The 22,661-nt window shown below is 52.6% G+C and overlaps 1 protein-coding gene across 2 annotated transcripts in view; it reads right to left on the bottom strand.

The window, feature by feature from the left end:
- Positions 1-811: 811 nt before the first annotated feature.
- Positions 812-22,661, bottom strand: part of ZER1 (zyg-11 related cell cycle regulator) — a 30,039-nt gene continuing 8,189 nt past the window's right edge. The window contains exons 2-16 of one of the 2 annotated variants that reach the window (XM_005908488.3): positions 19,367-19,617; positions 17,935-18,085; positions 17,076-17,512; positions 16,635-16,811; positions 15,266-15,380; positions 14,975-15,121; positions 14,463-14,636; positions 11,182-11,397; positions 10,223-10,264; positions 9,944-10,063; positions 8,956-9,071; positions 8,149-8,337; positions 7,006-7,103; positions 4,283-4,385; positions 812-2,500 (exon numbers count right to left, since the gene is read on the bottom strand). In XM_005908488.3, coding sequence (XP_005908550.1) covers positions 2,443-2,500; positions 4,283-4,385; positions 7,006-7,103; positions 8,149-8,337; positions 8,956-9,071; positions 9,944-10,063; positions 10,223-10,264; positions 11,182-11,397; positions 14,463-14,636; positions 14,975-15,121; positions 15,266-15,380; positions 16,635-16,811; positions 17,076-17,512; positions 17,935-18,085; positions 19,367-19,524 — 2,301 coding nt within the window. In that variant the 5' untranslated portion in view covers positions 19,525-19,617 and the 3' untranslated portion in view covers positions 812-2,442. The remainder of the gene's footprint in view (positions 2,501-4,282; positions 4,386-7,005; positions 7,104-8,148; positions 8,338-8,955; positions 9,072-9,943; positions 10,064-10,222; positions 10,265-11,181; positions 11,398-14,462; positions 14,637-14,974; positions 15,122-15,265; positions 15,381-16,634; positions 16,812-17,075; positions 17,513-17,934; positions 18,086-19,366; positions 19,618-22,661) is intronic. The other variant, XM_070378874.1, reaches the window with a different exon arrangement.

The raw sequence follows: 22,661 nt of genomic DNA, 5'->3' as shown, positions 1-22,661 counted from the left end.
CCAGTCTTCCTGCTGGATTCAGCTCGAAGGTCTCCCCTTGTGAGAAGCCTCCCCTGCCCGCACCGGGACAGCAGTGCTGCTGGCCCGCCCGAGGGGCCTGCTCTGTGTTCCCTTCTCCCTGCTTCTCACACACCATCATCATCTCGTATTTAACATTTGTCTCTACCATCAGACAGCCGTTGGAAGCAGGGACCCTGTTGGTCTGTGGCCAGCTGGACCCTCAGTGTCTGGGCACAGGGGTGTGGAGAGACCGCAGAGGAAAAGCAGGTGTTCCAGCCCCATCTGCTACTGCCGAAGAACGAATGCTTTTGAACTGTGGTGCTGGAGAAGACTCTTGAGAGCCCTTTGGACTGCAAGGAGATCCAACCAGTCCATCCTAAAGGAAATCAGTACTGAATATTCATTGGAAGGACTGATGCTGAAGCTGAAGCGCCAATACTTTGGCCACCTGATGCGACTCATTTGAAAAGACCCTGATGCTGGGAAAGACTGAAGGCAGGAGGAGACGGGGACGACAGAGGATGACATGGTTGGATGGCATCACCAACTCAATGGACATGAGTTTGAGTAAACTCCGGGAGTTGGTGATGGACATGGAGGCCTGGCATGCTGCGGTCCAAGGGGTCACGAAGAGTCGGACACGACTGAGCGACTGAACTGACCAAACTGCCACCTGTCCCCTTGGGCCGGGCCCACAAACTGACCCGATGCACCCTCCCGTCACTGCTCTCGCCCTCTAGGCCCAGTGCCCAAGCCAGCCCAGGCCCCCTCTCCATGGCCCCATCCCTTCCACAAAAAAAAGACACTCCGCTCTTCTCCACTTTGCACAAAAATGTATTTCTGTGACATCCCAAAGTACAGACATTTACCCAGGCCCCGGCTGGTAAAGCGATGCGATGAGCTCTGCCTGGGGTCTGGCACAGGCCATGTGAGCATGGAAGGGAGGGCAGATGGGGCCCGTGTGCTGAGCGGAGGGGCCACAGGGCAGCTGGCCTTTCCCAGGGCTGGGGTGTGGGGGGAAGACCCCAGGGGAAGAAAACCGGGTGCCTCTCCCTGGGCTGCTCATCCCGCCTGTTCTGTCTGGAGGCAGGAATGCCAGGAGAATCGGGAGCACAGGCCCAGGGAAGGAGGGACGAAAAGCCACCCCTTAAGGGCCGCCTACAGTCAGCTCTGCTCCCCGGCCCCTTGTTCCAGACAGGGCCTCCTCCCTGCTGTCGGTGCCATGAGAAGCACTGGAGAAGCATCAGAGTGATGTCAAGGGAGGACCACAAGTTGTTTTTGAGATACATTTGTGTGTCTCACACACTTCTCTGAAACCCAGTGCAGAGGTTTCCAAGGGGAAGCCTGGGGGCAAGGCGGGAGAGGGTGGATGCTGGTCTGGAGGTGTCTGCCTGTGGCCGCCAAGGAAGGCTGGCGTGTGGACCCCCCTGCCCGTGGGAGAGGTGTGGGCTCCTCTGGGCCACGGGGCAGGCAGGGGCGAGTGAGGCAGGCTCAGTTCTGCTGGTGGGGTGCCTGGGCACCGTGGGGGCTGCAGGCTGATGAGGGGTGGGGAGTGAGAGAGCAAGCCCCTGGCCCCCGGAGCTGTTGGCTTCCAGGGCGGGAGGCGGGTGGTGGGGTGCGTAGGTTCCGGGTATGTTTGGCGGAAGGGGCAGTGGAGTCTGCCCGGATTCTGACCAGCCCTGGGCTGGGGCCTTCCACAGCCTGGGGCCTGGTGGGAGACTAGGACGCAGCCTCCATAGCAGCGTGGCCTCAGGCAGGCCTGGCCAGAGGGCAGCAGAGCCACTGGACGCCTTGAAGGCCCTCTGGGGCTGGGACTGCCTGGACCAAGGCAGGTACGGCTCACTTCCTCACCCCAGAGGCCCACAGCCGGGAGCACCAAGGCATTGGGGAGACCCAGTGGGGTTAGTTTTTAATCCCCAAACCCCATCAGCTGCACCGAGGAACCTAGACGGCGTTCTCGGGCTTCGGTGGGTGGGTTAGGAGGCTGGAGTGGGCTCTTGGGGGCCCCACTGCCTCTCTGAACGGGAAGCGAGGCCAGGGTCGGAGATTACAGGGCATGGGCTGGACACTCACAATGTTAGAGGCATTTAGTCTGGCAGGGGTGGGAGTGAGTGTGGCAGCGATGAAGGCTTTGAAAGTAGGGGCTTGAGGATGGCCAGGGAAGCTGCAAGGACTCAGGGGGTTATTTCTTTTGTTTTTGTACAGAAATCATACACACAAAACTTCACACTTCCTAACCAAAAAAAAATAATATATATATATATATAATATATATATCTCACTAATGTTAAGGAAAAGCGTCGGTTGTGCAAAAGTTCCCCTGTGTCCCTTCGTCCAGTGGGAGGCTCCCCGGGGCGTGGGGATCTGCCAGCTGGGAGGCTTGAGCGCGCTTCCTCTCGACCTCGTGGTCCAGAGCAGTGGCGGGCCATGGTGGCGGAGGCCTTATCTGGACGTGTCCATGTTCTCCTCTTTAAAGTTACTGCAGTGCTCAATAACCTTGCTGGAGACAATGGGAGAAAGAGGATTGGAGGGTGGGCTTGCACTGGGGTGGGCTCAGCCCCTCCCAGCTGATCAGGCTGCTGGATTTGTTGGCAAGTGTTAACCATCATGCTGACACTGAATGAGATGATGTGTGCCGAATGGCTGGCAGAGTGGCCGGCGTGTTTGGGGTACCCAGGAAATGGTACTTGGGGCCACGAATACTTTCAGCCCCCTGTCCTCCCCCTCATACCTTCCCATGTCTCAGCACCAGGGCATCTGTGGTCAGGGGCTTCCCTGAATCAGCTCAGGCCTGACCCCCAAAACCTTCTGATCTTTTTCAGCAACATCGTCCTTCACTTTTTCCCTGCCCACCCAGGCCTTTTTCTTCCCCCGAGTCTACTGGTGGTCCCCAAACTGGCTGCACATGAGGTTCACCCAGAGATCCTGACCCAGCAGGATCTGGGCGGGTCTGGGTAGGGCGAGGGCAGCTGTCCTTGCCCAAGTACAGGGGCTCCACACCCTGCAGGGGCAGGTCCCAGTGCAGTGCTGGGAACCACCCCTCATCCTCAGACCTCCAGTGTCTCTCCCACTCTATCTGGCCCTTGGGAACTGCTGTCAGGTGTCATCCTGAACCCTGGACAGCCTTCCCACTCACACTAAGCCTCTGGCTTGGTGGGGGGAGTGGTGTTCACTGCAGCCTCTTTGTGCCAAAGAGGCGCCACACTGCCTTTTAGGAGTTAAGGGACGCCTGGGGTGGGACAGGACTTGTGGACTTCTCCTAAGCACCCTGCCCTCAGGCTGGTCAGCTCAGGTACACAGCTCAGGTCCTACAAAGATTTCAAAGTGGGTGGGGTAGGTTACGGGTCAGTCTTAGCCAGTACTTCTCAAATCTCATAGAAGCTCTGTTGACAATGCATATTCCCAGGCCCACTGCCCAGACACGCTGGAAAAGAAAATCTGGGGTAGGCCCTGTACATTTTTAACAATCTTTTTAGGTGATCCTTTGGGGAGATTAAGTTGGAGAACCACTCATTTTTACCATTCACAAACTCAGACAAATCTGTCAATTAAATGTTTAAGCAGTGCCTTTTGCCAAAAATAACTGCAGAAACAGCCAGTGAGTCCTTCTCTGGGGAGACTCTGAACTCCAGGCGCCGCCCCCCCACCCCACCATGACACTTTCTATTCTACACTGTCTTTAGAACCAGGGTAAACTTAACTACGTCCCCTTCTAGAAGGGATCCTGGAGGAAGCACGGTTGTCACTGATGATCGCGATACGCAGCGCCCCTAAGGGTCTTTCTCGTGCACTGATGGCTGTGAGACTCCCGTAGATGATAGCTTAGACCCGGAAGTGAAAGCCACGGTGCAGTGGAAGGCCTGTGTCCAGGACCTGCACGTTCAGAGACTTGTGCATTCTGCCCAGCCTTAGAACACGTTTTACCACACTGTGTCCTTTCTTTAGTTGGAATGTCTTTGGCCAAAAATAAGGACAAATTCTGACCTGACTTGCTAATGCCCAGGGATGAGAGGACGGGATTTGTTGGGAATAAAGGAAAACAAAACTTACAAATGCGGGCAACGATGCTGTTCAGAGCTTGATCATCTAGTTTCTGGCCACGTGGTGGCCATTACGACACTCAGGGAGGCCCCAGCTGGACATCAGTATGCTGTCTGCCTCCACTCTCAGCTCTGAGTCGCCCCTGGGAATGTTAGCCATTCCCAACCACGAGAGGGCCCAGCTGTGTGCCCTTGGCTCCCCCAAGTCTAGGCTCCAGGCAGAAACACTGCCAGTCTCTCACCGGGCCATTTCCTTGGTCTCCTGCCGCGCGGTCGCCATCTTGATCATGTCCCTCAGGAGGGGCATCCCACCTTCTTTGATCAGCAGAGGGCAGTACTTGTCCGCTGTGGGGGGGCGGTGAGGGCAGACAGCATGTGATCAGGGTGGGCCTTCTATTAGCCTGTGGCCCCGAAACCCTCCCCTGCTCTGAGGACGGCCCCCCTAGGACGGGAGATGAAGATGTGGGCCTGAGTGAGGGCGCGGCTGCAGGAGCCATGTTGGCCCGGCCCCAAGGCCAAGTTCCTGAGGCCACCTGGGGGAAGTGAGGGGTGAATCCCTTGGGAAAGGCTCTTCCCTTCGCTTAGTGGTGGCATTTCCCCCCAAATGTCACCCACTCCAGCCCCTTCTATTCTCTGAGAAGTGTTTGTAAAAACAGGGACTTCCTAAGCACTGCCCCCGGGGTGTCTTGATTCAACAGATTCAGGAACCTGTATTTATGTGCACTTTTAACAAAATATCTCCAGGGGATTCTGGGACCCGGGGCGGAAACTACCAGGCCTGCCCACCACAGAGCTTCATGGTTCACTCCCACAAAGAACATTCTAGGGCTCGGGATCCAGGGCTGTATAGACACTTCAGGGAGAACATGGGCATTTCAGTGGCTTCTAGCAGCTGTACAGTATACTATGATATACTGGAACTATTTTTTATCATCTCCATTTAATGATGAAAGAGCTGAGGTGCAGAGAAATGAAGTAGCCCACTTGAAGTCACTCGAGAGGCCTGTCTGAGAGAGTCCTGGCTCAGAGCTCTTCCCACCTGCCACACTGCCTTTTTGAGGTAAGGTGCTACTTTTTAGTAAGACTAACCTCAAGGAATAATAAAAAAATTGGCTGAGCTGGTATGTGCCAAGTGCTCTTCTCGGCATTTTACATGTCTTATTTCACAGCAATCCTATGAGGTAAGTACTATTATTAGCCCCCATTTTAAATATGGGGAAAATGAGGCCCAGAGAGGTTGAGAAACCTGCTCAAAGTAGCACAGGCAGTCTTCCCCCAGGGCCTGCCTTTTTTTTTTCTGGTTTGTTTATAAATGTTTATTAAAATGGAAAGCTGTTTGCTCATCTCTCCCATGAGCATCCATCCAGCTGCCTGTCACCTGGTAAGGTATGTGACTGCTGCTGTCATAAATGCTTTTGGAATCTTCAGAATAACAACGTATCTGCTTTTGCTTTAAAAAAGTCCTTGTTCCATGCCTTGCAAGCCAACTCTTCTCTTTCAGTTCAGTTCAGTTCAGTCGCTCAGTCGTGTCTGACTCTTTGTGACCCCATGAATCACAGCACACCAGGCCTCTCTGTCCATCACCAACTCCCAGAGTTCACCCAGACTCACGTCCATCGAGTCAGTGATGCCATCCAGCCATCTCATCCTCTGTCGTCCCCTTCTCCTCCTGCCCCCAATCCCTCCCAGCATCAGAGTCTTTTCCAGTGAGTCAACTCTTCCCATGAGGTGGCCAAAATACTGGAGTTTCAGCTTTAGCATCATTCCTTCCAAAGAAATCCCAGGGCTGATCTCCTTCAGAATGGACTGGTTGGATCTCCTTGCAGTCCAAGGGACTCTCAAGAGTCTTCTCCAACACCACACTTCAAAAGCATCCATTCTTCGGCATTCAGCCTTCTTCACAGTCCAACTCTCACATCCATACATGACCACAGGAAAAACCATAGCCTTGACTAGACGGACCTTTGTTGGCAAAGTAATGTCTCTGCTTAACCCTTCTCTTTACACCTTTATATAAAAGGTCTCCCAAATGTTCACTCCAAACAAGCTATCCATGGATAAACACATATATGCAGGAACAAAACAAGTTGGTCTGAACACATCAAAGTTTCAAGTCTACCCCCTTCAATTTCCACCTAATTCTGCGGAGGGCCTGCACTCTCATCCCCTCTGCCTGCCAGTTAACAGGACTGAGTGGTATCCAGGCACCAGGGCTCAACACTTTCCACTGGTTCTCTTTTCCCATCAACCTTATGAAATAGGCATTATCATCTCCATTTTACAGAGGAGAAAATCAAGGCCCAGAGAGATTAAACTACCTGCCCAAGATCACATAGCTAGCAAAGCAGAGCACCAGGGGAAAGCCTGGCCTGCCGTCAGAGTCTCTTAGTGCTATTCCCTCCTTCTCCTCTCCCTGAAAGGCACTGAGCACAGGACTCGGTCCAGGCTCTTCTCAGGGAGGGCGGGGCACTCTTGGAGAAAATAAGTGAGAGTTGTTCTCAAGTTCTCTCCTGTCCTCTCGGATGTCTGTTTCCTCAGGGGTTAGTTCTGGTTTGGGTTGGTCTTACCCTGCCTTACAGAAGGCACAGAGATTTTTATTGTCTATTTTTTTGGTTGCGTGGTGCAGCAGGCAAGATCTGTTTCCTGACCAGGGATTGAACCTGTGCCCCCTGCAGTGGAGGCATGGAGTCTTAACCACTGGACCACCAGGGAAGTTGCAGCATGGGGATTTCTGACTACCCACTCATCTGAAGCAGGAAATAGTAAGGAAGCTGCGTGTGTGGGGTCTCTGGATGGGCCTGCCAGGCCTGCTTCTGCCGATGAGGCAAGAGCGAGCCATGCTGCTGGGTGTCCCACTGATGCCAGAAAGAGGTGACGGGGGTGCGCAGACACTGACGCCAGCTCTCACAGCGCTCCCACCCGGATCATCGTGGATGAGGGAGCCAAGGGCCAGGCGGGTACTCACGGTAGACAGACACCAGGTTGTAGAGGGCCCAGGTGGCCCAGTGCTGGCTGACAGGCGAGATGCCCTGGGGAAGGAGGCGGAGAATTGGCTCAAATGACCTGCAGGAAGAAAAATCAAGGTCACTTTTGATGCTGGGCATTGGCAGGGTGCACTGGGGGCTCCTCCTTGCTGGAGGAGGGTCTCATAATGAGCAGGCCAGCAGGATGGAGGGGACACAGTTGGAGACAGGCATATGGTCCTTCAGCCCACTTCAGGCTCCATAAGGAGAGCTCCCTTGTGAGAGAGGTCATGAGCATGAGGGAGGGAGGAGGAACACAGATCAGGTGGTGCAGAGATGGCGGCAGGGGCAGGGAGGAGAGCCCCAACCTGGGCCGTCGGGGTGGAGGACACTGGGAAGAGAAGAGATTGTGACTGCACTTCCCATCATGGCCTTCTACACGCCATCTGCAATCATGGTTCAAAAGCTTGCAAGATGTACGTTCGACCTCCATCAACCCCCTCCCCAGGGGGAAGGGGAAGTGATTCTACTTCCTCTCTCCTCTGAACAGACAGTAATTGGAGCGTGGGCAAAGCCACGAGCACGAGCCTGTTCCTCCCGATATGGGTTTTCAGCTTCAGTGTTAATCACTATGCCATGGTCCGGGCGCATATAGAAGTGACTCAGTTATACAATAGGGAAGGAGACCCATAGCTGCGACTGGAAATTCAATCACGTGATAATAAGACTTGATGCCAGCTGGACGGAGGTAGTTAAATCTGTGCACAGAAAACTGCTGGAAGGAGAGACGCCAGAATGTTAGGGGGATGCTCTTTTCAGGAATGAATGGTTTCTGTTTGTTTCCTGTTGTTTATGTATTTTCTCCTTTTTTTTTTTCCTCTCTCACAACTGAACATGGATTGAACATCTGTGAATGGCAGGCTTAGCGTACACAGGTGCTGATGTGAGGGAAAAGGCACCAAGCTGAAGAGGTGAGGTATGCGCCTTTACGCACACACCTCATGGACCACATGTGGGCTTTCCACGGACCACACCTCAGTTATAAAGACCCAACTCAGGACTAGAAGGGCAAGTAGTGCCGACCACGCCTCCTTAGGAAGGAGCGGCCTGTCCCAGCACTGACCCCACGTCCACAGCCCCCGCACCTGTAATTGATGTTTCTCCGTGAGTTGATGTCCCAGCTCTGGATGGCTGCCCACATGCGCTCCTCCACCTCCTCCCGCTGGGGTTCACAGATGCCCCAGGCTTCGGGCCCATCAAACATGATGTGGGAGAGGACGCCGCAGGCGTTGTAGGAAACCTCAATTCCATCTGCCTTGCTCTCCAGCAGGTTGCTACCAAGAATGGAGAAAAATGGAGTCCTGATCCCCAAGGCCCACTTCAGATACAGGCTGCTGACTCCAACTCATAGATTAGATGCCAGAGAGACTATTGGTTTCTTTATCACTTATTATCCACACCGAGATAGCATTTTTTTTTTTTTGGCTGTGCTGCACACCTTGTGGGATCTTAGATTCCCTTCCAGGGCTTGAACCCAGGCCCTTGACAGTGAAAGTGCTGAGTCTTAACCACTCAACTGCCAGGGAATTTCCCATGACTTCTTTTTCATTAAAAAATTTTTTTTTGGCCATGCTGTGTGGCATGCAGTATCTTAATTCCCTGAAACAGGGATCAAACCCACACACCCTGCATTGGAAGTGTGGAGTTCTAACCACTGGACCCCTAGGGAAGCCTCCCCCAAATGACTTCTAAAGGGAATCTGAGGTCATTTAAGATATCGCTACAAGGGGACCATTTATGGCGGGTTCAAGGGATAAGAAACCACACCATACAGTGAAGGTGACATTCTTAACAGAAACCTAAACTGACAGCAGTTGCTACAATTGAGCACTGATTAGAGCTCTGAGCATCCTGGCAGCCAAGGCGAAAAGGGAAAGGAACAAAGTACCAACCTGAAGACGCTGATGAACTGGGAAGTCATTAGCTGGGGCCGTAGCTCCTTCACCTCTGCCACATTCCCCAAGAGTCCCAGCATATTCCGATGCAGCTCCTGCTTCTCCGGGAACTCCTGGCAAGATAAGAGCCATTGGGTCAGAGCAGTGAGTACCTGATTTGTGTCTGATGCTGGTGACCTGGAAGCTTTATGAGCACCCATCCAGCCATTTCTGCTGGACAAAGAGAGGGTGCAATATGCTGCCCTCCTACCTCGTAGTACACCTAGGACAGTGCTACGTATACACTACAAGGGATTGACATGGTGGGGCTCCATGCCACAGACTCAAAGGCTGAGTGCAGAGCTGACCTATAAAATTATGAATGGGACAAACATGATTCTCTTTATCAAAACTCAAAATATTAAGCTTCAGGGAATCCTTTTGGAAACTAGAGCAAGAAAATAATGAGTTTTAGGATGAAGAGGTCATCCTACTGGACAGAATTCTGTCCAGCTGACACCCCAGTGGACTCCGGTCAGACCTGGGCAGTTGGAGTGACCACACTGAGAGAGCGGTTTGGGTTTTTCCTTGGAGTGTGTGTTGTCTGTTAAGTCACTTCAGTTGTGTCCGACTCTGCAACCCCATGGACTGTAGCCCACCAGGCTCCTCTGTCCGTGGAATTCTCCAGGCAATACTGGAATGGGTTGCCATTTCCTCCTCTAGTGGATCTTCCCAACCCAGGGATCGAACTCATTTATGTCTCCTACGTTGGCAGGCAGGTTCTTTACCACCAGCGCCACCTGGGAATTCCCTTGGAGGGAGGGCTCTAAGAGAGGCCCAGCCAGGCCGTCTGGGTCAGGGAAGACCTCCACAGCACATCCTGGGCTGGTGGGTCTGAGTGGGCCCCCACTGCCCTTCCATGGGAACCACGGGGAGAGGGTAGCTGGGGGACCTGGGGACAGAGGAGAGGCCGAGTGGGGTCCGGCTGCTGCTGGAGAGGCGTTACCTTCAGGCAGTCCAGGAACAGCTTCATGCCGTTGAAGTTGAGGAACATCTCGCAGTTGTCCGGCGTCTCGTCTGTGATGTTCCACAGGGCGCTCCAGGAGAACTCCATCACCTGATCGCACTGAAGCGGGGAGAGGGCTCAGCACAGGTGTGCCGGGACGGGCCCACAGGCACCCGGTGAGGGGGGTGTTCCCTGGACACAGGCACACACCCCCAGGGCAAACCAGTCCCCTCTCAGCCGAGGGGAGGGGGCGGGTGGCTCCACAAAGATTCGACTTACTATCTTGTCCAGCAGCTTCTTCTGAATCAGCTTCAGCATGGTCTGTGGGCAGAGAACAGAACTTGAGGGGGGGCGGGGGGACCAGGGCTTCAAGAGCTACTGTGTCGTCCCAGAGCCAAGATGGAGGAAAGAGTCAGTTACTCCATTCCTGTTAGTACCTCCTGACGAGACCGCATCTGCCTCTCTAGGCACTACCCTGGTGGCCCAGTGGTTGGGAATCCGCCTTCCAAAGCAGGAGACGTGGGTTCGATCCCTGGTTGAGCAACTAAGATCCCATATGCTGCAGGGCAACTAAGCCCGAGCACCACAACTACTGAGCCTGCCGCAGCTAGGAACCAACACAGCCAAATACATAAATATTAAAAAAAAAAAAAAAACCTGCCTCTCTATTTGGGAGGCTGTTCGAAGAAGTGCAACCCACAGACCTGGTGCTTAGCATTAGGAGGCCTGGCTCCATCTTGACCCGCCCCGCTTCGGGCACCTCCCACCCTGTGGACTTCAGCTTCCCCAGTGATGATTGAAAGGAGACTGGAGGTGCCTCCCTCATTCTTCCCTTCCCTTCTCCAGCAAATATTGATTATCTCCCCCATTGCGTGCTGGGCCCTGTGCTAGGAAGTGCTGGGTCAGGATGATGGAAGGATGTTGCATGGTGTCTTTCCCCATGGAGCTCACACCCAGGGAGGAGGCTGATGTTAAACAGCTAGTCCCTCAGATACTTCTTTAATCTCATCTGGGAAGACTTAACAGGGGCACCTGGTCTGAGCAGGCAGGAGTACAGTGGGACCTCCCGGGACAGTGGAGAGGCTGGGAGAGAATGACAGAGAGTTCTAGGTGGAGGAAATCTAGGGTCAGAAGCAATGTTCACTGCTAGGATGTGAATCCCAAATCCACCCTTTCAGCAGCGGGGCTCTGGAAGAGAGAGGAGGGAGGAGGGAAGGGCAATCCCCGGCTACACGCACCACAACAAAGCCCATCTTGCCCACGGCCTCCTTGTGGTCGTTGTCCACCTGGCAGACCAGGGCGTTGCACAGGTGCACGGCGATGCGCTGGATCGACTCGTCCTGCCGCGTGGGGTTGAGGATGCTGAGCAGGAGCTCGTTGACGCGACGGTACTGGAACTCCAGCTCCTCCGGGATGCTGAAGTTGCAGAGCGTCAGGCAGCAGTTCCGCTGGACCTGGGTGAGGCCAGGAGACAAGTGGAGCACAGTCAGGGGTGGCCCTGGAAGCTGGACCCGAGAGTCTCTCTCGAAGTGTGGGATCGTCCAGAGGTGTGGCAGTCCAGGAAGGCTTTCTGGAAGAGGAGAGAGACTAAGAGGCCATTTATTTAACATTAAAGAAAAAAGTGAACTATAACATACAGAGTGGTGGGTGTAAAATACCAAGGAATAGTTTTGCAAATAATTAAGCAAGTGAAATTTTCAGCAACCATGGAACCACCATCTGGGTCAGGAAAAAGGACACTGCCAGCAGCCAGAAGTCCCCGTGTGTCCCTTCCTAATCATAAGCCCTCCCTGCGAGATGGCCCTATCCCGGCCGTTGCATACGAAAGATTCTCTAGCAACTTGTAGCTTCTTGTCCCACTGCAGCTTTCTGAGATCAACCACGTTGTCGTTAGTAGGTGAAATGCATTTCTCTTTTTTTCATTTGCAGTGTAGAATCCCAATTGATTCATCCAGCCCACTGCTGGTGGACGTTTGGGTAGACTTCGGTGTTTGGCTACTTCATGGCAGCCACGTGTATGGGCTCCTCCAGGGCCACCCACAAGTGGGGTGGAGCTTCTGGGCAACAAGGTGTGCATGTCTTCAGCTTCACCAGGTAACTCCAGAATGTTCTCACAGTGGCTGTACCAGTTTACACTCCCACCAGCAGCACAGGAAAGTTCCGGTTGCTTCACCTCCTTGATTTCTTTTTGTGTTATCTGTGGGTTATTTTTTTTTATTTTCATAGTATTCTCAGCACATTTTTCTCATAATTTAACTTCCCACCATCCTTTCTCATTAAATACTGGAAGTTCACCACACTTCATTACTTATGTAAATTAGAGAATATTACCAACCCGGGTTTGATGCCTGGGTCGGGAAGACCCCCTGGAGAAGGGAATGGCGATCCACTCCAGTATTCTTGCCTGGAGAATTCCATGGACAGAGGAGCCTGGTGGGCTATAGTCCACTGCGTTGCAAAGAGTCGGACATGACTGAGCGACTAACACTGCCGAACCCTTGTTAACTCTGTCCTTCCCCCCATGATATACACACATTTTTTGGGAAAAAATTATTTTAAATTATAGAAGCAATACTTACTCAATGTGAAACATTCAAATAACATTATCCGAGCAGAAAGTGAAAGTCCCTCACTTTATTCTTCAGAAGTAATCCCTTTGTGCACCAAAAGTTTGGTGCACAACCATCAAGATTTCTCTACCATGGAAATAGAAATATGGGGAGGGGAAGGGTGAAAGAGGTTTTATCCATGTTGGTCCAGAAGGTCTCTTCACTTGTCCACCCACAGGGTCATCCCTGTTTCCATGTTAGGATGTACAGATTGACCATCACATCCCATAATGTGAGTGGATCTAACACTACTTTGCAGGGCCAGGCCCCTATTGTTGAAAGCTTTTGGTTTCCTCTGACTTCTATGTATCAAAAAGGGTGAACTGTGTATACATCTTTCCTTTATGAATATCTCTGAACTGTGGAATACCTAGGCCAAAAGGTAAGTGTGCTTACAGTTTTGCCAGGTTCTGCCAGCTGCCCCATGAAGAGGCTGTCCGATTCATACCTCACCCGTGGAAAGCGGGAATGTGTTCTTCCCCTGGCCTTCGTCAATGGGTATCATCAATCTCCCCAGCCAATAGTGGTTTTTGTTAATTTCTATTTCTTTGAATGAGTTTATTAATTTGAAAATCTTCAACTAGCACCCCGGGACCTCCCTGGTGACCCAGTGGTTAATCTGTGCTTCCAAGGTTCCCTGGTTGAGGAACTGAGATTCCACATGCTGCATAGCACGGCCAAGGGGGAAAGAAACAACCCTTTTACCTGATGATAAAATCTATCTCAACAAAGGAAAAAGTCTGGAGTTGGGAGTCAGTGGGAAAGGGGGCCTCCTCATTCCTGCAGAGGCTGCATCCCCACCAGAGCCTTTCTGGAGGACGATGCAAGAGTATATACCAAATGCTTTAAAAATACACAGGCCCACTGCTCCAGCCATTCTCCTTTTAGACAAGTCTCATAACAAGCATGGTTTACATGTATTCAGCAAAGCCTAATTTGAAAGTGCAAAACATGGGGACTTCCCTGGTGGTCCAGTGGGTAAGATTCTGAGTTCCCAATGCAGGGGACCTGGGTTCAATCCCTGGTCAGGGAACTAAATCCCGCATACAGCAAATGAGATCCCACTTAATCACAACTAAGAGCTGGCATGTTCGAATTAAAAAAAAAAGAAATAACAAAACGTTAACAGCAACCTAAAATGTTCAACCGTGGGGCTGACTCAGTCAGTGCAGCCCACGAACTCAGGGGAGCCTCTCCCACTACTCCATGGGGATGGAGCTTGGCCACGGCCTCCAAGTCCCCAGCAGAGTCAGCACCAGGGCAGCCTCTCCCTGGGGGAGGCGCTGCACACGTGCTGACATCAACAGTTGGGAAGCTGAACTATTAAAACCAGCTGCCCCGGGGGAGGAGCGCTAGGATAGGCACTTTCACTTTCTAGTTAGTCTGAGACATTTTCTGTTACTTAAATTTGTTTTCCAAGCATCAGGGAGCTCACTTTTTGTCATCAGAATAGAAACATGACTTTTCAAATTTTGTTGTAAAGTGTTGTTGATATGGGAGATATTCATATTCACAAGATGCTGCTGAAATGAAAACCCATGTTATAAGACAAACAGGGTGGTCCTGTTTACTCAATAATTACGCATAGACTAAAAGCCAGAAGGATGTTAACGGTGGCTATCTCTGTGTGCTGAAATTATGGCTTTTTCCCCCCTCCTTTATACCCATAATTGTAATTTTTCTCCAGTAAAAACTTGATTACTTTTAAAACAAAAGCAGCTATTGGAAAAAAAAAAAAAACAACACCCACCCAGCAGAGCATTACTGGGAAGAAGGGCGGAAGAACAAGCAGGAGCAAAGGCCTGGGGCCCTGGGGGAGGGCAAGCATGGCATCCCAGGGATCGGCGAGCCTGCTGGCAAGGCCGGGACACAGGGCGAGGGGCCAGAGCGGGCAGCGGGCAGGGGCTCACCGTCACCTCCTGGTAGGACTCCATGCCGTTCAGCACCACCTGGATGACCTGCCGGCGCAGCCTGACGCTCTGCTCTGAGCGGTACTCGGAATTGGTCAGGTAGAAAAGGGCGGCGCTGCCAGTCACCTGGATGTTCTTGTCATACTTGTGGCACTTGAGGGCCGTGATGACCAGCTGTACCAAGACAGGGCACGGGCCGGGGGTTGGCCAGGCCTGCTGCACGTATGCAGGGACAGGCCTGGGGTGGGGTGCGGGGGCTTGGACAGGTCCTCTGGGGCAGGGCTCAGCCCGATCCTGCTCCCTGAGGGCAGGAGTTGGGGTTGGGGGACAAACTGGGGTCGGCCATGGTCCTGGGACAGGGTCAAGGCTGGGCCAAGGGAGGTGCTGAGAGATGGGGTTGGGCTTCGGGGGGTAGGATGGCCAGTATCCTGGGAAGGAGGAGGGGGATGGTTGAGGAGATGGGGGAGAATGAACTGGAGACCCTTGGAAGGCCCTCCAGGGTTGGTGCTGACCTTCAGGGCCCGCAGAAGTTGGTTGCAGCGTTCGATGCGTGCGATGTCGAAAAGCAGGTTGATGGCCCGCGAGGTGATCTCCGGCCGGTGCTCCGTGTAGGCCTCGATGGCGTTCAGCACCTGCTCCTCGTTTTTGTCACCACTCACCTGGAGATGGAGGATGCTCAAAACATCCCGGAAGTGGCTGAGGGGTGGGATGTCTGATCCTAATTCTATCTCTAATCCCAGGACAGACACCCCCTCCCTTGTCCTGGGGCGCCCTGGTCCTCCCCTCCCCGTGCCCCCTCTCACTTTGTACGCCGGAATGTGCGTCAGGCGGCACAGGGAGGTCTCGAAGAGCCCAAGGAACTGCAGTGGCCTCTTCAGGGCCCGGAAAGGCATGATGCTGCTCTTGGAAGGCTCGATGCTGAGGGGAGAGGGTGCTGGCATCAGTGGCGTGGGGCCTGTGGCTGCCCTGGATTCAGCACAAAGGAGAGCCTCTCCCTGGGGGTGGTGAAGCACATTTCCTTGGGACCCTCTGCTAGGCCCTCTAGCCTTGTCTATTTTTCATTTTAAAGGCATAGGGGACTTCCCTGGTGGTCTACTGGTTAAGATTCTGCGCTTCCACTGCAGGGGGCACGGGTTTGATCCCTGGTCAGGGAACTAAGATCCCCCATGTCTCGTGGTGTGGTCAAAAAAAAAAAAGGCAGGAGACAGACATAGACCCCACCTCTTGATGGGAGGGTGACAAGGTCACATTGTAGAGAACACGTGGGATGGGAGATAACTGTTGCAGCCAATCCTGCTTGCCGTTCCAGGGAGGGCGTGTCACCTTTAGGTTCCCGCAACAGCCATGAATGGACATGCCCATCAACCAAACTCCATTCCAGTCTAGGTTGGGGGGAGGGCTTAAGACCAACGACAGTAACGGGGGACATATGTATACATATAGCGATTCACTTTGTTGTATAGCAGAAACTAACCCAACATTTTAAAGCAATTATACTACAATTAAAAAAAAAAACACACCAGGGACTTCCCTAGTGATCCAGTGGTTAAGACTCTGCCTTGCAGTGCAGGGGAGATTGGTTTGATCCCTGGTTGGGGAACTAAGATCCCACATGCCCAGATGCTGCAACTAAGACCCAACACAGCCATATAAGTAAATAAATATTAAAAAAAAAAAAAACACCAAAGACAGCTAGAGGGGGTTCTGAATCAGCTCTCTCACCCGACCAACCCGGGGTCCAGCCTGTCAGCAGTTAACACCTAACGAGTGGTGGGAACGGCAGCCTCCCGTGAACACCACCACACGGCTCAGCCCATTTGAGTGCTGCAACCTCCCAGTCACTCCCCGTGCTCGTACCTCCAGCCTTTGCACATGCTGTTCCCTCTGCCAGAGCGCCGTGGTAAACGTCTTCTGGCAAACTCAAGAGTGAGCTTTCGGCACAGCCTGGATGCCTTGCCTCCTCCTCCTTCCTTCTGATCCTCGAGGCCACTCCGGAGCCCTGCGTTGCCCCTACCGCAGCCCCAGTGATAACCTGCCTGTCCCCACTAGCTCATACCCACTCGAGAGGGCCTGATTTATTTCTTCCTCGTCAGCACGGCACTTGGCAGAGGGGTGCCTGGTCAATGCTTGTTGGATGGCACACACTCGCAAACAGGGCAGGTGGGGCCCCACCTGGTCTGTCCTGCTTCCTCGTCCATCTTGGAGATGCTGCAGTTCTCCAGGATCATGTGGCCGGAGATGTCCAAGGACATCAGGTTCCCCAGCTTCTGCACGAAGAGGCTCAGCACCTTGCGAGTCAGCTTGAACTTGTAGTAGCTGGAAAGGCGGTCTCGGGAGATGTCCAGGTGTCTGGAGGTTGGGGCGGGGTGGGGGTCACGGGTCAGGAGCTGGACGCAGACTGGGGCTGCCTCGTAAACTCCTGATGCTTCAGTCCGAGGTCCCTGCTACGGCCGACCCAGGCGCCCTGAACAGCCCTGATCCAGCCGGAACAAGGGGCATAAAGCATGGGACTGTCTCTTCTAGCCCCATGTGCTCCCTGGCCGGGGGCTCAGGAACCTTCTGGGACTGCCGACCCCCACCTCCCCGCGGCAACCCCGCAACCTCAGAGCTCACCGCAGCTTGTGCAGCTGGACGATGACACGGATGTGGTCGTCCGACAGGTCCATGTTGTAGAGCACGAGGGACACCAGGCTGTCTTTCCACTGGGTGAGGAAGGCCGCATCGCTCGTCTGGATGCCCGAGAGGTCCAAGGCAGCCAGCGAGTTGAGGGGCCGCAGCAGGGATTCAACGGGGACCCCGTCGATCATGCGGCCCAGGTTGAGGAAGCGCAGGCGGCTGAAGCCCTCGAAGGTGAAGTCCTTGACCAGCACCTGGCAGGTGGGGTTGACAAGGCACTCGTCTTCACAGCCCCCGGGGTTCTCCTCCTCGTAGAAGATGTTGGCGCAGCCGAAGAGGCTCAGGGATACCAGGGTGTGGCTGAAGCTCCTTAGAGTCTGCAGGCTCTTGGCAGACAGCTTCTCACAGTTGGTCAGGTACAGCTCCACCAGGTCCTGGCGGCGGGTACAGCCCCGTCATCACCTCCGCCCACGCCTACCCTGGCCCTGGGCCACAGGTAGGATTGGGGAGGGGTCTGCACAGTAGGAAGACCCTGGCGGCTCAGTGGTAAGATGCCTGCAGAGCAGGAGCTGCAGGAGACGAGGGTTCGATCCCTAGGTCAGGAAGATCCCCTGGAGGAGGGCATGACTACCCACTCCAGTATTCTTGCCTGGAGAATCCCATGGACAGAGAAGTCTGGCAGGCTACAGTCCATGGGGTCACAAAGAGCTGGACATGACTTAGTGAGTACACACGCATGCACTGCACAATAGGAAGGGTGCTGGTGGGGCCTTGGGATTCCTGCTCCAACTCCCTGCCTGCCTGTCTTGGGGCGGCCTCCCGTGGCCGTGCCCGGGCCTGAATGACCGGGTCTCACCTGCTTGCGAATGGCCTCCAGGTCCTGGTCTTGCACCAGGTCCTCGCGGAGGTGGATGCGGGTGAGGCGGGTGCTGCGGGGATCGGAGAAGAGGCTGAAGAAGCTCTCGTGTGGTTCAAAGTTGCAGGCGGCGTTGACCAGCTCCACGTACCTGGGAGGGAAGGAAGCCTGGTTCAGGGGAGGGCCCCTCGCCCTCCCTTCAAGGCGCAGCACAAGCCTCCCCTGCCAAGGCTTCCCTGATCATCCTAGCAACAACCTCCATCTCCTCCTCCTCATGGTACCTGGTTGGATCCTGAGCACCTGACCAGTGAGTTTAAGGGTGGCCCCAGGACCCAGGAGTCCAAAAGTAACTGGGGATGAAGGGCCTCTTATCACTGGCAATCCCAAGCTCTTCCTCCCTAAACTGTAGACACTTCTGTAACAAACACACACGTCTGCACTCCCTGTCTTCTTTAAGCCAGCTTCTGATTCCTTGATCAGCCCCACTCAGGACCCCATCCAACAGCAAGACTGAGCCGAGGGGTCTGGAGCTCTGAGCTGGGTATAGGGCAAGCACTCAGCAGTAGTTCTGCTGAGATACCAGTGGAGCCAAGAATCCTGGCCTGGTGGGAAAAGCTGTGGAGTCAAACACTCTAGAATCTAAATCCTGGGTTGGATGTTCACTACCTGGGCAACTTCACACAAGTAGCTGAACTTCTCCAGACCTCAGTGCCTTTACCTGTAAAATGGACGCACTTCTGGTCTGCACAGTGTCTAATCTAGTGCCCAATCTACATTAGATACTTAGAACATTTTTTACGAGCTGGGCTCTTGGGTCACACACAGGTTCCCACTTTTATAGGCAACTTTCTGGGCTAACTGTTTCCCTCTGGGGAACCTGGACAGAACCCCGAGCAGTCAAGCATGGATATTACTCTTCTAGGAGTCTCTACTAGTGTGGAGATCCTTGGAGAAGCCACAGAGAGCGTTTCCGAATGATCTCATCCCTGTTCAGGGGTCAAGCAGTCAGGCACTGGTGCGTAAACATGTAATACGTGTTCAGGTTCACAAAGAGACATGTGTGCACAGGCACACGTACACACACACATGCATGGACACGTGCACACACACACACAGGACAGCAAGCAACTCCTCCATTTACATAAGAAGTTTCTACATCCTCTTAATCCAAACCGGCAGTTTCACACTCAAACCTGCCCTGTACACCAGAAACCCACGTGTGGGCACACACATTCTTTTACATGCACACCCCGCCACACACATACCAACATGTGCAATTACAACTTGATGGATACGGACAGGGATCCAGTGCTCTCCTGCACCCACGGATAGCCATGTGTGCGCACACCCCCAGAGACACACACGGGACTCCCAACCTCTCTGCACATACCCATGCCAGGCTTGGGCCCCCCCCAGCCCTGCGCCTGCTCACTCGTTGACGAGCCGGTCACAGATCTCGCTGGGCAGGAAGATGTCTGGATGCAGCCGCAGGGTCTCCTTGTCCAGCAGGCAGCCCAACGTGCCGTCCAGGTTGCGCAGGCAGAAGTCGGTGCAGAGGGCCATCAGGGACTCGGGGGTGTCGGACGCCATGCTGGGGGCCGGCAGGTGGGCCACACTGGGACGGGGCGCCCAGGGGCAACGGTGACGCTCTGATAATCACAGGATCATTGGCAGAGCTGCGGCCTGGGGAAGGGGAAAGAAGCTAAGCGAGCCACGGGCAAGGGCCAGGACCCCAGCTGCCCTGGGTCTGTCCACTCTCTGAGTAGTAAAGCTGAGGTGCCTGGAAGGCACATATAAATTGAGCAGTTTAGGGACTTCCCTGGTGGTTCAGTGACTGAGAATTTGTCCTCCAATGCAGGAGACACGGGTTTGATCCCTGGTCAGGGAACTAAGATCCCACAAGCTGTGGAGCAACTGAGCCCGTGTGTCACACAACTGAGCCTATGCTCTAGAGGTCACAACAAGAGAGAGGCCCGCACGCCAACATGAAGACCCAATGCAGCCAAATAAATAAGCAAAAATTAAAAACAAAAAAAAACAAATTTAGCTGCTTAGCAGGGTCGGGGCCAGGACTCCTGCCTCCTCCCTCCCCTGCCCCCCTGCCCCGCCCCGCTCTGATGCGCTACCATCTACCCATGATTTGACCTGTGCAAAGAGCAGGGGGCCTTGTCGGAGCATCTCCGTGACTTCCCAAAGTCTGTGGGCTGAAGTCCGTGTTGGGGATCCAGCACTTGGGTGGAGCTGACAGGGGCTTTTGCTAACTGCTACACTGGGGTGTCCGCTACTGTGTCACCTACCCTGTCTAGAGCTGTCATGGTGGGGACGCTAAGTGCGTGCCAGGGTTTAACAGACAGGGCATCACTGCATCTCACCGGATACGATTCGGAATGAGGGCTCCTCCCGGGGGGGAAATGCAGATACATGACCACAGAGAAGCTGTACATTAATGTTCAGCGTGGTATGATCCTGAAGCGTCAAAAATGGAAACAACTCAAATGCCCATCAACTGACGAATGGATACACAAACACGGTATAACCATGCCATGGAATTACTCAGCGGGGGCGAGGTGCTGATGCACGCATAACACTGCACCCCGAAAACGTTCCGCTAAATCAAAGAAACCAATCACAAAAGGCACCTAAGGTATGATTGCATTTGCATGAAATGTTTGGCCAAACCGGCAAACCCACAGAGACACGGGTAGATCAGCGGTTGCCTGAGGCTGGAAGGCTGGGGGCTGGTGCAGGGAAACGGGGAGTGACTGCTAAGGGCTGTGGATTTCTTTTTAGGGGTGAAGAAAAATGTTCTAAAATTGACCCTCGTGACAGTTGCACAACTCTGTGAATAGACCCAAAACCCACTGAATGATTTACTTTAAACGGATGAACTGGATGGCATGGGAATTACAGCTCAATAAAACTGTTATTAAAAAAGCAAGGTCGCGTCAGAGAAACACAAAGGCTATATGATATCACTTACATGTGGAATTTAAAAAATAGAATGAACTAGTGAATATAACAAAAGAGAAACAGACTCACAGACATAGAGAGCAAACTAGTGGTTACCAGTGGGGAGAGGGAAGGGCAGGGACGAGACGGGGTTAGGCGGGTAAGAGGTAGAAACTATCAGGGGTAAAACAGTGTATAAGGATACATTGTTCCAACGTAGGGAAGACAGCCAATATTTCACAGTAACTCTAAACGGAGTGTAACCTTTAACAATTGTGAATGAGTATGTTATACACCTGAACATACAACAGTGTACATTAACTATACCTCAATTAAAAAAAAAAGTGGGGACTTTCCTGGAGGTCCAGTGGTTAGGACTCCATGCCTTCACTGCTACGGCCCCAGGGTTTAATCCCTGGTCAGGGAACTAAGATCCCACAAGCTAGTGTGGCAAAAAAATAAATAAAATAAAATAAAAAAATGAGGTACAGTTAGGGAGTTTGGCAAAAAAATAAATAAAATAAAAAAAATGAGGTACAGTTAGGGAGTTTGGGATGGACATGTACACACTGTTATATTTAAGATGGATAATCAACAAGGACCTACTGCATAGCACAGGGACCTCTGCTCAATGTTATGTGGCAGCCTGGATGGGAGGGGAGTTTGGGAGACAATGGATACATGTATATGTACGGCTGAGTCCCTTTGCTATCCACCTGAAATTATCACAACATTGTTAATTGGCTACAGTCCAAAATAAAATAAAAAGCATAATAAAAAAAAATGGAATGAAGTCTCCGAGAATCTTCATGATCTTGAGGTAGGTAAAGTTTTCTTAAAAGGACTCATAAGATTAAAATGATAAACTGATATGCACTGAAGTGAAGAACCTTCATTCATACATACACAAAAATTAGTTTGAGATGGACCACAGACCTGTATCTGTATGTGAAAGGTAAAACAAACAGACTTCTAGAAGAAAACACAGAAGTATATCTTTATGATTTTAGAGTAGGCAATAATTTCTTAAGTAGGTCACACACACAAAAAACCCATAAAGAGAAACTGACAAATTGGACTGCCTCAAAACTAAGACTCTTCATCCAAAGGCGCCATTAAGAGAGAGAAAAGACAACTCACAAACCAGAAGATGTTTCCAATAATATATCCAACAAAAGACTTGTATTCAGAATGTATAAAAACTTCTACAGATCAGGACACAGAATCCAATTAAAAAAAACAGGCAAAGGACTTGGACAGGCATTTCATAAAGGATAAAGAAACAAAGAGTAAACATAAGGAAAAGGAAAACCACAATGAGATACCATTTTGCAGCCATCAGAACAGCTCCACTGGGAACAACAACACAGGCAACACCGAGCCTGAGTGAAGCTATGGAACAAGAGGAGGCCACCCACACTGCTGGTGGGCGTGTGAACTGCTGTGAACTGTGAGTGTAACTAGCGAGACACTATTACCGCTGAACACACACACGTTCAGTGTTCAGCAGCTCCACTCCAGGTGTACAGCCACCAGCAAGGCAGGAAAATGTTCATGGAGAGACAGACAGAATGTCTACAGCAGCTCTATTCCTAACAGGACAGAAGCTGAACGTCCAAACAGGAGAATGAAGATTCCGGTCGACTCACCAACGGCACACTACACAGCAACGAGAATGCACCGCCTCTCCACAGCCGGGATGGGCCTCACGGTGCTGAGCGAAAGGAGCCAGACGCAGAAGATGTATACTCATACACTGAGTGAAGCCACTTGTCTTT

Source organism: Bos mutus, chromosome 11 (assembly GCF_027580195.1).
Source record: "Bos mutus isolate GX-2022 chromosome 11, NWIPB_WYAK_1.1, whole genome shotgun sequence".
NCBI lineage: Eukaryota > Metazoa > Chordata > Mammalia > Artiodactyla > Bovidae > Bos > Bos mutus.
The sequence above is the reverse complement of the archived record's forward strand: the minus strand, read 5'-3'. Positions and strand labels throughout refer to the sequence as shown.